The following is a 13074-nucleotide window of genomic DNA, read 5'->3' as shown; positions in this document are numbered from 1 at the left end:
CCAGCATCCAGTTATAAATGTATTTATTTCAACATTTTGCTAAACATTGCCCAGATTTAAATTCCCATTCATGTGAAATCTCATAAATACCAGCATACAAATATCAGATGATGGAACTGTCCGACTATATTTCAGTCACACACATTTTTTGCGCTGCGTGAGAATTATTCAAATGATTTAAGCGGCTTAGGGTAATGGCTGGTGAACATTTCGATGACGCTGGCCAGCGAAGGGTGAAAACGGCTCTAATCGGAAGGTATCTACTATATATACTATATAGTACGTGGTTGCTTGAATTATGCAGTTTAATTTGGCAGCAGAGATTAACGATTTCACTGAACAACAAATGTGAAAGATAGACCTTTTTAAATTAACCCAAAATTCCTTTCAACCCATAAGATAAATACGAAAATGAATAACTCATTACTTCAGTGATAAGACTTGGAAAAGCTTAGTCCCTATATAAAAGGTCGAACCCTCTACTCTGAATGCAGTCAGCAAATATGATCCAGTATCTGTTTATTATTCACTTGGCTTTATTGCCTCTCCTGGTTTCTGGAGAACCTTCCGACCGTACCATTTTTTCCGCGACGGCTCCCTGGCAGGTTTCCATCAGAATCGTTGGCGTTGCATCGTGCTCTGGAGCTGTCTACTCCCCTCTATACATCCTGACAGCTGCCAGCTGTTTCTATGGATATCCTGTTTCAAAAATCACAGTTCTAGCAGGATCCAATAAGAGGTGTTGGGCGACCCCGATCAGTGCCGCCAAGATGATCATTCACGAGAAATATGAACCTGTAAGCAAAAGGAACAACCTGGCCTTGCTGAAGCTTTCGGAACCATTGAAGCTATCCAGGAATATTGAGGAAGCCCCGCTGGCCGGCATCGTCCCGAAGGTTAACTCACTAGCCAAGGTGGCTACTTGGCGCAAATCAATTTTCTTTTATCATCTTTCCGTCATTGAGGAAGCTATCATTAGCAAAGACGAATGCTCGAAGGCATTAGACAATAGTGCTTTACAAGCTGCCCTTGCTACTGAGACGATTTGTGCCCAAAACAAAATCTTAGGCGCCTGCGACAAGGACTTAGGAGCGCCCTTGATTTCCAGAGGACAACTGGCTGGAATACTTACCAACCCAAGCTGCTCCTCGAAGCCGGATGTCTATACGAGTGTGGTACAATACAAAACTTGGCTGGAGGCGAATACTGAGTAAAGGGTTTCAGTAATAAGATTTAAGTTATACAATTTGTCTAGACTTCGCTTTCGGTTTCCTGTACCCTATTAAAATGTTACTTACTTTTTTCACTTTTAAATTCTAGATAAAACTAAATAAACTAAAACAATAACCCATTGTTTTAAAATTACTGTCAGGGTGTTTTAGTCAAAGAATTCCTGACATGCCTCAATAAACTGCTTCGGATGCCTCTTTTAAACAACGCCTTTTTGAAGTCATCAGTAGTTTGGAGATATGTACAAAAATTAACTTTGAAGACTAAGCAGTAACCTACCAAAAGATCCAAATGCCTATGAGTTTTAAAAAGATTTTTAGAAACTTGAAACTTGTGAATCATGTTTGAATAGAATCATGAAACAACCAACTTTATATCCAACATCTAGTCTTCCATTTAAAAGGGAGATTGGCATGCCCTATCCAGACTTATTCATTGCAACTCGAATTTCATAATATTAGTATTCCCCAGTTAAATAATAGCAACGCATGGAAATCACAAATCGATTCCAAATTTGTAACCCTTTTGGATGTAGAAAATTGAAACCCACAGAGTTTCCATAAATAGAAGTGAATGATGGAGTGGAAACTCCAATATTGAAAATGCTTCGCATAACCTGGATACTTGTTCTAGCCATTTTACCCTGGTCGTCTCACGGAAAACCGCCAGAATCCTGTGGCATTATGGGAGACCCCATCGGGATCCCGCAGGCAGCCTGGCACGCTTCGATAGAGGTCCATGGAAAAGCCAAGTGCGGAGGCGCTCTCTTGAAGCCCAAATACGTTCTTACTGCCGCGTCTTGTGTTAAGAAAATACTGGTGAGCCACATCAGAGTGCGGCTGGGCACGGCAGTTCGCAATGCAGGAGGATCCTTACTGGGGGTCTGCAAAGTCATCGTCCATGAGCAGTTCAGCTCCAAGGTTTACGACAGCAACCTGGCCCTCCTGCAGCTCTGCGAGCCCGCACCGAGCTCTGACAAGATCAACCCGATCTCCGTGCTCAGAAAGCAGCCGAAGACCGGGGAAAAAATCACAGCCAGCGGTTGGGGATCCATCAGCTGGTGGGGCCGCCTCTCGAGTTCCTGCTGGGCCACCGCCTCCGTGGTGCTACGCAAGGCCACCTTGCCGCTCCAAAACCTGACAATATGCAAGGCTAAACGGAAGGGATTTTTGCAGTACTTCCGCAAGGCCGTCACGGACCTAAACATCTGCACCACCAAGAGCGACAAGCTCTGCTCCTACGACTTGGGCTCCCCACTAGTCAGCAACGATCACTTGGTAGGCATCCTCTCTAAGGGCGATTGCTCCAACAAGCCGGAGGTGTACTCCAGTTTGGTGAATCACAATACTTGGCTGGATCTCAACACAAAAGAATGAATGCAAGTTATTATGTATCTAATGGATAAGTTAAATAAAATCATAAAACTCAAAATATTTCATTATTTTTTTTTTAAAGGAAAGATCTCAAGTTGTGGAAAGTGAAAGCAGTTGTAGATTTAAAAACTCAGAACGCCCCTTTTGGCCATAAACCAAAAACAAGTTGATTGTCACGGTTATCTAGTTCATTTCCCAGACTCGCTTCAACATTCTTAAGAACTCCAGGTTCGCTTGTTTCCAATCCAGTTAGTCACCATGTCTCCCCGGCTGCGAATCTTGGTGCTGTTGTAGCTCCACAACTGTCCGGGGCCATCTTCTTTATTAAGTACATTCTGAGTGCGACCAAGTGCGTCAACGCATCTCCAAAGAATCCGAGGTCGCCGTCTGTGACTGAATCCTAACTGTGATATTTCACTCTTTGACCAGACGTTGATCAAAAGACACGGTCAGAAACTTTCCCTGCTGCGGTTCTGCAACCCTCTCCAGCTCTCTGTGAGGATTAGGAGGCCTTGGTTATACCGCGGCCGGGTGGTGGTCCATAAGCTTGCCTCTCCACAAAGCTTGTCTCCGCGGAATCTACAAAAGAAGAAGCGCACGACCGAATGAATGCGCTGGAACGCTGAGAAGGGTGCCTGCTCCTACAACATGGGAGCTCCCATCGACTTCCCGAAAAACATTGTGGGCACCGTCAGCCGGAATACATGCTCCGCCCGCCCAAATATCTGCGTCAACTTGTCTGGCCACATCAAGTGACTGAAGTACAAAAGCAAGAAACAATTAAACCCATTTCAAAATAGTAATATAATGATTAAAATACATATTTTAAAGGAAAACTAATTACCAGTTCACTTCCCCATTAGATAAAGCTAGCTGAAAGCCTAAAATTGGCTTAAATACCTATGTCGATAAGGCTTCAGTTGGCCTATAAAAGAGCTATTCCGTTCAAGTCCAAAACAGTTGACTCAGAATGTGGCTACCTATCTTTCTAGTGGCACTGCCTTGGTGGACTGTGGCGGAAGGACGTCCCCCGTCGTTGTCCAATCTTACCCGAATTGTTGGAGGGTCTTCAGTGGAGATCAGCAAGGTGCCCTACCAGGCGGCCATCATCTTGGATGGAACCAACGCCTGCAGTGGCGCGATCATCAAGAAGAGCTTTGTTTTGACGGCGGCCAACTGCGTGTCGGGATACTCGAAGAGGTCCATCAAAGTGCGAGTCGGGACCACATCCTTGAACTCTGGAGGTACCTCGGCCAAGGTCTGCAAGGTGATCAGCCATCCCTCCTACTCCAGCTGGCGATTCGACAACAATCTAGCGATCCTGAAGCTCTGTGAACCTTTGAAGATCTCCTCCTCCATCAAGCCAATTCAGATCACCGACAAAGTGCCAAAGAGCGATATTCAGTTGCAGGTCACTGGCTGGGGATCCACCTGTTGGTGGGCCAGCTGGTTGAACAGATGCTTCGGCAGCCGGCCGAGTAGGTTGCGGATCGGCTTGACGTATGTCTACGATCAGGAAGACTGCGCCTCGGATCTCGGGGGCTGGTTCGGACTCTGGGACAACGGCATCTCGGACCTAACGCTCTGCACCTGGGACTCCGAAGTGGGAGCGTGCACCTACGACACAGGGGCTCCGCTGGTCAAGGACAAAAAGCTAGTGGGCATACTCTCTAAGGGCGGGTGCACCAACGATGCGGATGTCTATGCCAACGTGCTTGAATTCAAGAGCTGGCTAGCTGACAACACCAAGGACGATTCTTCAACAACCGAGTCTTCGACGAGTACAACGTTTTCTTCGACTTCTGGAGGAAGCTCTAGCAGCACAATTTCTAGTAGTAGTAGCACTAGTAGTAGCTCTAGTAGTAGTATTAGTAGTAGTAGTACTAGTAGCCCTAGTAGCACTAGTAGTACAGGTAGCTCTTCGAGTGGTTCAACGGATTCCTCCTCTACAAGCACTAGTAGTAGCTCCACTAGTACTACAAGTAGCTCATCGAGCAGTTCAACGGATTCCTCCACTACAAGCACTTCTGAAATCACTCCCACAACTTTTACCACTCTTACAAGTACTATTACTTCTACCACTTCAACAGATCCAACTCCTACAGAAGCCCAACCAACGGAAGCCGATGCTACGACGATACAAGGATTTTAATTTTCAAGAAACACCTATATTATCTACATATATTATACCATTAAGATTAATAATATCCATATACGTAATGTAAACTTTTATGAAAAATGTGACTTAATCTTTCACTTGAAACCTGAAATGTAGCCTAATTGAGTTATTAAAATGTAACAAGGTGGACAGGCCCTAATGAAAACAAAAAGAAGGTGCATCACACCCACTTTGATGGTCAGCCTAAGCTCGTTACAGCGTCGTGTGTTTGGTTTTCTCGCAGAAACCACAATCCTAGGGCTGCACTCAGTGTGTCCTAGGCAGGACATGCAAATGTCTCCTACAATAGCCGTTGGACAGTTGCATTATTCATTCTGGTCAAGTCAAACAGAAAAAAGAATGGAATAAAAAATCAACTAACTCAAAGCTTATATACCCTGGAATCAACACCTCAAAAGATCTTTTTAAGTTGAAAGTTTTCAAAATTTAAAATAAAAATAATACAATTTTTAAATGGCATCCTAAGAATAATTAAACAAATTTAATGCCACTTCGTATACTGGAATATAAACCCAATCATGTGGCCTGCAGCCATGTACTTAAGTTAATTAAAGTTTATTTTTTGGTCGGCCCACAAAAAGCCAATGACAAATGGCAGGTAAGCAGGAAGCCATGCCACCGAGCCGTGATGAAGAGTCCCCTCATGACACCATTTATAAGATGCCAGGAGTAGTAGCTTGCTTCTCCGGGTGCTGCATCCATTTGTGGCAAGTGCAACCGCCACATTCGGGCTGACAAAATCAAGATCTGGGACATGGGGCTTACTTGGCCAGAAAAGGAAAATACTTTTAGTGCAAATTGAAAAGTTGTCTCGCCCGCTTGTGGGGGGCAGCTGCAGCTCCAGCTCCTGCTGATGCTGGAGCTGCCTCAAGGACATCGACACGAAAGCCGTTCTGACCATTTATCAGAATGTTATTGGCCGAAAAGACAAAAAGGGAAAAAAAAGGAATGAAAGGGAGCTGGGAAGGACTGCCAGGAGAACGAAGACAACTGCAATAAAATGCAATGTTTCTATTACAACGATTTACGTGTGCACACAGACGCTGACAGACAGTGGTCACTCCCTGCAGAGGAAAGTGAAGGACCCCTGATTCAGGAGGACACAAGTCATCTCTGGTAGAACATCTCCACTGTAGCCCACTTCCGGATCCGTCCAGTTAGCAACACCCCGCCGCGTGAGCAACATTTTTATGGCTTCTTGGATGGCTCGGAAGGCGAATGTTCTTTTTTTGGCCAAAGTTTCCATGGCTGGCTGTGAGCTGTGACTTGTTGTAGTTGTTTAGTTGCTGGTGTATACTGGCTTGTTTGTTAACTAGCAGAAACTAGAAGATAAGCAGCCGAAATGTTTCTCTTGCCGGTGGCCAAATGCATTTATTTGCCGTATTCTTCTCGATTCTCGCCTTTCTCCTCCTTTTGGCCATTTTAATTGCTGTTGAACTTGGTGTTTGGCTCGGCCAATTGGCCCGGTCCGGCTAACAGAATGCAGGCAAACAAAAAGCCATTACAACAACCAGAGCGACCAGAGGGAAAATCGAAGCAATATATTTGATTTAACTTGTTTGCACAAATAGTTCTGTTGGCCTTTTTACTTTTCCGAGCGCACAAATAAATTTGTTGACGCGCTTTGAAAACTATTTTGGGAATTGCGGAGATTTGTGGCAGAACGTAGAATTATTATTATGGCCAACAAGATGCAATTTATGGCGGCAAGTCGTGCTGAAAGTCGGTTGAATCATTAAACGATTGAAGACCAAAATTCGATAGCATAATGGAGTTGTTTGACAGTACCTTTCAAGTCCATTGAAAACACCGAACATACATAGTTATTGTTCGGCGGCAACCGCATTCAGGCGATTAAATATTTAGTCTGCTTTTTTGCATTCACTTCTCTTTTGTATATATTATTTTAACCGAATTTTCATTTTCCAATTAGGTATAATATGTTTTTAATTCATGCACTAGGACATTTAATTGAATTTGTTATGCAAAATGGTTCTCTTTTCTTGCCCGCACATCCTTTTTTTTCACTCGACGCCCCAAAACAACAAAACAATTAAATTTCTCACTTTAGTTCCGGAGGTCAAGAGGCGGGGGATTCGCTGAAAAACATTTAAATTAGGATTAGATCCGTATGTGCGTGAGCATTTAAATCAAAACATATGCAAGAGGGCAGCGTTTTTCGGCCATTCGGCAAAATTCCGTCTTTTTTTGGTGTCGGGACGCGGCGGGCATATTGATTCCGAGGGGGAGGGCTTCTTCCTAAACCCCCCACACACACATAAATTAATGTCCTAACAACATTTGTAACCGAGCAGCCGTTTGGTCATTGGCCCGGGGTGATTCCCTGCCCCGGGAGTCCCGGATCCGGAGCCGCGGCCGGACAATCAGAGACATTTACAGCCGGGCACGTCGTCGCGCGCATTTTCAAATTATATTATTTTTGAATGGCTTTTTAGAAATTAATAATTACATATGACAGCCGAGAGTGTGTGTGTCAGAGTGGGCGTGGCTGGCTGTACGTGGCTTTTAATTTTTTGTATTATGCCACAGACGACAACACGACTAAAGGCTTTAATGGCAATTAAAAACGGTTCTATCGCAGCAACATTTAGTAAAGTTTTGAGTGAAAAATTAAAGTTTTTTTAAACAAGTTCGAGCTGTAAAATATTCCTAACAAAACTACCTAGTATTTACCATAAATTTTCCGGTATTTGTGTCCTGCTAACAATACTTAAATGGCAAACATCTGTGTATTGCAAACTTGCCTTTATTTTTCGGCCATATCCCACATCACATTTGTATCCTTCCTCCTTTGACTGTCTCCTTTTCTGTATTTTTTTTTTTAAATTTGTTGCAAGTCCCTGTACGCAGGCCGCCAAATGTTGGCCGAATTCTAGACTCCAGGAGACCCCAGGGTCTCTGAATTCTTGGGGCTTCCCCATTATTAATTGCTAACGTGCGCTGATTTCTTTGCTACACTTTTTACTTCCTGTTTCTGGGTTTGTGCGGGTGTTTGGGCATCCTGCCTGCTATCCTGGTGTCCTGGAGTTCTAGAGTCCCAAAGTCCTGGGTGTCCTAGTGTTATTTGTTGCTGCCTCCTCCTTTTAGCCAATGTTCGATGCCATTTAACCCTTTCGCTTGGCATTTCGCTGGATTGTTCGTTTGTCCATTTGGCTCGGCAGTGACATTCATGCACCGGCGAGCAAAACGTCGCTCCGGCAGATGAGCGAGGACGAGTCCTGCCCGTTCAACTGGGGCAAGGGGGCAGGGTGGTCCTGGCGGTGTGGCAATAAATCAATGCATCCTGTTGGGCCGGGACACACACTCTTTAAGGTCGGGCAATTTAATGCATTTGCCCGTTCGCGGTGTAATCACAAAACCATGTCAAATAGAAACCATGGAAATGTGGTCGTAGTGCTCTCAATTAGCTTCCGTTCTACGGATTTTGTGGACTTTCTCGGGTGTGATATACAGAATCAGTATTTTTCAAAATGAAAAGGCATTAAAGCTTACTAAAAGGTATTTCCAATAAATCTCACTCTTTGCTTGAATTGCTCATATGCGTCTCACCTCAAAGCCTTTTGAATAAAATTTAAATAAAATCAAATATGAGCCCAGAACCAAGCCAGGACCTGTAAATACATAATATATTCTGGTGGCAAGTGCTTGTACATTCATACCAGGGAACAATGCAACTGCAACTGCAACTGCAACTTAGTTACTTACAGCGGTTTGGCCGCCATTGACCGGGTCGGATTGTGGGTCCAAGGCCAACAATGGGCCATCTCCGAAATATATTGGAGTGCCCAGAGAAAAAAAGACGAATCTGTAGGGCAAACAAAAAGGGAAGAAAAACCAAGCCGGCTCTTTCCTGATGCAATAAATCTGCAAACAGCAAGGCGAGGCGGGACAACGGGGTAAGTGGTATTGCCTTACAAGTTGCCATGACATTGTCATGCATATGAAGTGCATGCCTGTATCTGGCTCAGTGTGTGCACAACATAAATGCACACACATACTCACACTCACATTTACTGAGTGGGGCATTGTCTGGCCGGCTTTTAATTGCTGTTACAGTTGCAACTGCCCCACGCGCTTCGGCCTTCGTGTTTACAAGCTGCGCCAATTTCGCGCTGCTATTAAATATATTCCTGGCCCAATCCCCGATCCCTTCATCAGCAAATTTGCTGCACAATTTAAGCCGTGATTGCTCAACTCCGGCCCGCTCTCCGGCCCACTCTCATTTTAATTTAATTTCTATTTAAATTCATGTCATCTATGCGCGAGCAAACTTTCCGCCAACAAATTTTACGGCCAACACTCAGCGCTGGCAGCTCTGGGCTTAATTACCCTTTGCTTATCAAAACATCTCGAAGACGAGGCAGGCGGCGACAGTCGAGTTTCCTTAATGAATTATTTAATCTGCGCCCCTGCATCTCCGCTGCCCTATGGCACCGTCTGCCTCCCCCCTTTCTGTGCACCTCCTTTTGGCCACCTCGCGTCTCGACGTCTGCCACTTGGCCGAAACGTACCCCGCTTGGCTAACCGACATTTTTTGCGCACGACTTGTCAACCCCATCAGTGGACAAATAAAAAAAAATTGCCAAGTTCTAAAAAAAACCATGGAAAAAGTTAATTATAAAAGCGAAGATGAGATGCCCTTTACCTAGAAAAGGTTTCATTAAAGCACAAGTCATGCCAATAATAAACAGCATTAAAACTTATAATAAATGGTAGATCTGCTTAAGTTTTAATCCACAAAAAATATCTACCATTAACCAATTTTAAAATCATTCAAGCCCAGTCTTCCAATCACTTTTAAACTGAACCACAAAGTCGACACTACCTTATAGGCAGGTCATAGACCAAAAAAAGAAGTGCTTAACCTAATGCAAATAGGCCACAGAACCTGGTTAAGACGGCGGCTGTGGCTTTCGCTTTGGCTTTTCCTTTTCCAACGGAGGCTAATAAGTTAAACGACACCGTGACACAGTTACGAGGACACGGCACATACCAATATTAATGCCAAGGCGGCGTGCTGCCCGCCAAACAGAGATGTCAGAAGCAGGTCGGAGAAATCCTGGCCGGGCAGGACTGAGCTGAGGAGGAAAGGGCAAAGGACCAAGGGAGGCCTTGGCTGAGTGAGCGTATTTGTTCACCTATTTACCACGCAAATGAAGTTGAAAATAACTGTGAAATGAAGATGAAGTGCTTTAGTCAACAGCAACAGAGGCAGCCAAGCAGAGCGGCAACGGTGGCAGGAGCAGCGCCAGAAGGACATCCCAGACAGGCCGGCGCCTAAATGGAATGTAAATATTTGAGCAGCGGCACGGCAATGGTAGCTTTAACGCTTCTCCGGAAAAGGATAAAAAGACGTAGGGAAACCTAAGGAGCCGAGATGCACTCAAAGAATCTTTACAGATAGTTGGTGAGTTTATTAGGCAACTAAAAGGTATCCTTTTTTCTAAGACCTGCTTTCCCTTCAAACCCATCTTTCAGTGCACTTTCTGCGATGACTTGTTGGCAACTTAAGTGTCCGTGTGTGAGGGCTTCAGGACCCGGCTCCTATACATGTAAGCACTGTCTGTGTGTGTGTGCAGGACTTGGTGTGTGTTTAACTTGGCAACCGTATGTTTATTTTAGCGCTCTCCGACCTGACAGCTTCGCTCCCCAAAAAGGCCTTAAGCGGCAAAACAATGGCCGAGCGAAGCCATTGAAGGACGACGTGCTCCTGGATCCGTTTCGTCTCGGGTGTTGGAAATTAAAGTCAATTAAAAGGCTGAAGATGTCTGTATTCACGTACGTGAGTTTGCGAGGGCGGGTGATCTAAGGGTGACCCACATATATGTTCTTTTTGTTGGCATAAATCAAAACGAGCTGGGCTCGAGGCGGTGTGTGCTTAAGTTCAAGGCGGAGGAGCACTAAAGTGCAGCGATATCCCAGAAGTAGGCAACTCTTTTTGCGCATCTTGCATTCGGGACGAGGAAAGCGGGTCGAGTGGCCGGAAAAGCCTGCCAGTCGAGCACTTAATTAGTCTTAGAATATTCTCTGTAAGCCAGAAAACATCAAAGCCTTGAGAGCATGGACTGAAAATTGAAAAGTATTTAAGGACTAAACAGCCATAAGGAAGTACATACATATATTCCTTAAAGCTTATTTACAGATTTAATGGCCCAATCCTAGTTAATCATGTGTTTATGACTCCTGCCAAGTCACTCCCACAAAAGACTACCTGCTGCCACTTTATCAACACAAAAGGCTTAAACAATTCACTCCACTTGCACTCGCTCACTGATACTCGGAGATAATCTGCTTAGGAGCAACTGGCAGTCTGTTTGAAAATCTTTTCAATCGGCTGGAAAATCGCTTATGGACAAAGTCAGCCATCCAGCCATCCTGCTATCCTGCTATCCTGCCATCCCGCCGCCACCCAGTCATCCTTCGACTCGTCCTTCTGCCTGAGTTTTCATTTAGCAACATTTAACGTCAATTGTTTTATGACTACCAGCAGCAGGAAAAACAAAGTCAGACAAAAGGACTGGGTAAGCCAAAAAACGAGAAAAAACGGAAAATGATTTATTCAGCGCGAACGGCAAAAGGAGCAAGAAATCTTAAAAACAAAAAAATTGAAACACAAACTAAAAACTTGGCCAGAGCACAAAATTCGCCAAAGTTGCGTTTTCCTTGGCTGGGGAGGGCGCTTTTCCGTTTGGCTTTTCGCCTGCTCCTTTTCCTTCAGCCTTTTGTGGAGTTTATCTTGCGGCTACGGTCGCACTGCATCCACCTGAATGGAGCACCACACTGAGAGAAATCCGTAAGATAATCCTTGGAGAATAAATCAAACTTTAAAAGTGATGTGCTTACTTCATGCTTAAAATTGTAAGAGTAAGCTTTAAGCATGTGTATTCTTCTGTATTTTGACCTCTGACCTTTAGCCACTTTTCTCCAAGTGTAGCTCAGGTGGCAGCCCCTGCTGTGGTCACGCTTTTCTAAGCGTTTTCTTATCAGAAAGAGTCGAGAGAAATGAAGCGGCCCGGCCACGTGACCGCACGCTTTTCCAGATTTTCCACTAAAAGATTTGCTGCATTTCGGCTGCGGCAGTGGCAGTGGCAGCAGCAGCGGCATCGGTGGCTGCGGCCTTTTGTTGCAAAGTCGTCTTTGCCTTTTGGCCATTCCCCGCATAAAAATGCTCCTCGGCTGCGGTGCCTAATGGGCAACTGTGCGGCCAGGAGGTTTCGTTTGGCTTTAACCAGCTAGTCCTTGACAAGGCTACAGCTCTTGCAGAGCCTGGTGCTTTGTTTGCAATTAATAACACTCGATGCTCTTTCAGTTCAGCCGCACATTTCCATAATTAAAAGACTGGAAACTGCGGCGTCTTAAAGATTTAAGATTGCAGAAGGCAGAATGTTGGCATTCCTGATCGTAAAAGGAGTTTAATTTCATGCAACTTGAAAGTGGCAATAAAGACGGCCCGAGAATGCCATCACGCACACACATTGCAGCAGGTGGAGAAGAGGAGCCAAGCGGGTCCAGGACGAGGGCTACATTGCGGCAGCAACCATCAAATGGCAATGAAGATGTCCTGGCATTTGCCAGGACTTTGTGACTCTGAGACTCTATGCCACTCTATGACTCTGTGTGTGCGTGCAACAGTTTTGCCATAGAAATCTTTCAATTTGCCTTCCAGCTGGCCTGAAAGGATAATGTCCCCAAGTGTCAGGCGCAAAAAAATAAATACTCAGTACCCTCTCAGAGAGGAGTGGAAATCCGAAAGTGGAAAAAAATCAGCCAGAGCCAAGAAGGCGAAACAAAAGTAAAGCTGGGTGGCAGCTCAATTGCAGGACAATCAGCACAATTGATTTCCCCAAAGTGCCCGCTTCCGGGCCCCTCTGGCAGCCCAGCATTAAAAGGATTTAATGCCATTTAAGCCAAACAATGTGAAGACAGCAGAAGCCGTCCAAGTAGCAGCAGTAGCAGTGCCAGTTGGAAAGCAAAAACGTCAAAAGAGTCGGCGAAACGGGCGAATCAGCGATTCCATCCCAGCCAACTCTGGGACCTACTCCTCCAGTCAGCCAAGTCTCCTCCAGTCAGGACTCCCAGCGTTCGGCAAAAAGTTTATCAATAAAATAACTTGTCGGCGAGCGGATAGCGGACAGCGGACTCGGGATGACTTGAGTTCCTGACTCCCCGCCAAGTCAAGTCGAAAATTGCAACAACTTTCTGTCAGTGAGAGCTCTCGTGACCTCTTCCTATCGACCTCCCACCTCCCCCCGTCGAGCTGGCTTGTCAACA

General features: G+C 45.1%; 3 protein-coding genes across 3 annotated transcripts; all 3 read left to right on the top strand.

Moving 5' to 3' along the window:
• The first annotated feature begins 770 nt into the window (after positions 1 to 770).
• LOC108121353 (kallikrein-6-like) lies at positions 771 to 1214 on the top strand. Its single transcript, XM_017235391.2, has one exon. It carries the CDS (start codon positions 771 to 773, stop codon positions 1212 to 1214), a length of 444 nt encoding a protein of 147 aa, XP_017090880.2.
• A 604-nt stretch (positions 1215 to 1818) lies between these two features.
• On the top strand, positions 1819 to 2700 carry LOC108121379 (trypsin iota-like). The gene is made up of 2 exons (XM_017235426.3): positions 1819 to 2608; positions 2686 to 2700. Exon 1 carries the CDS (start codon positions 1833 to 1835, stop codon positions 2604 to 2606), a length of 774 nt encoding a protein of 257 aa, XP_017090915.3. The 5' UTR covers positions 1819 to 1832; the 3' UTR covers positions 2607 to 2608; positions 2686 to 2700.
• A 317-nt stretch (positions 2701 to 3017) lies between these two features.
• On the top strand, positions 3018 to 4969 carry LOC108121376 (trypsin delta-like). Its single transcript, XM_017235422.3, has 2 exons — positions 3018 to 3402; positions 3467 to 4969. Exon 2 carries the CDS (start codon positions 3574 to 3576, stop codon positions 4753 to 4755), a length of 1182 nt encoding a protein of 393 aa, XP_017090911.2. The 5' UTR covers positions 3018 to 3402; positions 3467 to 3573; the 3' UTR covers positions 4756 to 4969.
• The last annotated feature ends 8105 nt before the right edge of the window (positions 4970 to 13074 follow it).

Source organism: Drosophila bipectinata, chromosome 2R, assembly GCF_030179905.1.
Source record: "Drosophila bipectinata strain 14024-0381.07 chromosome 2R, DbipHiC1v2, whole genome shotgun sequence".
Taxonomy (NCBI): Eukaryota; Metazoa; Arthropoda; class Insecta; order Diptera; family Drosophilidae; genus Drosophila; species Drosophila bipectinata.
This window is presented reverse-complemented; position numbering and strand designations above follow the sequence as displayed.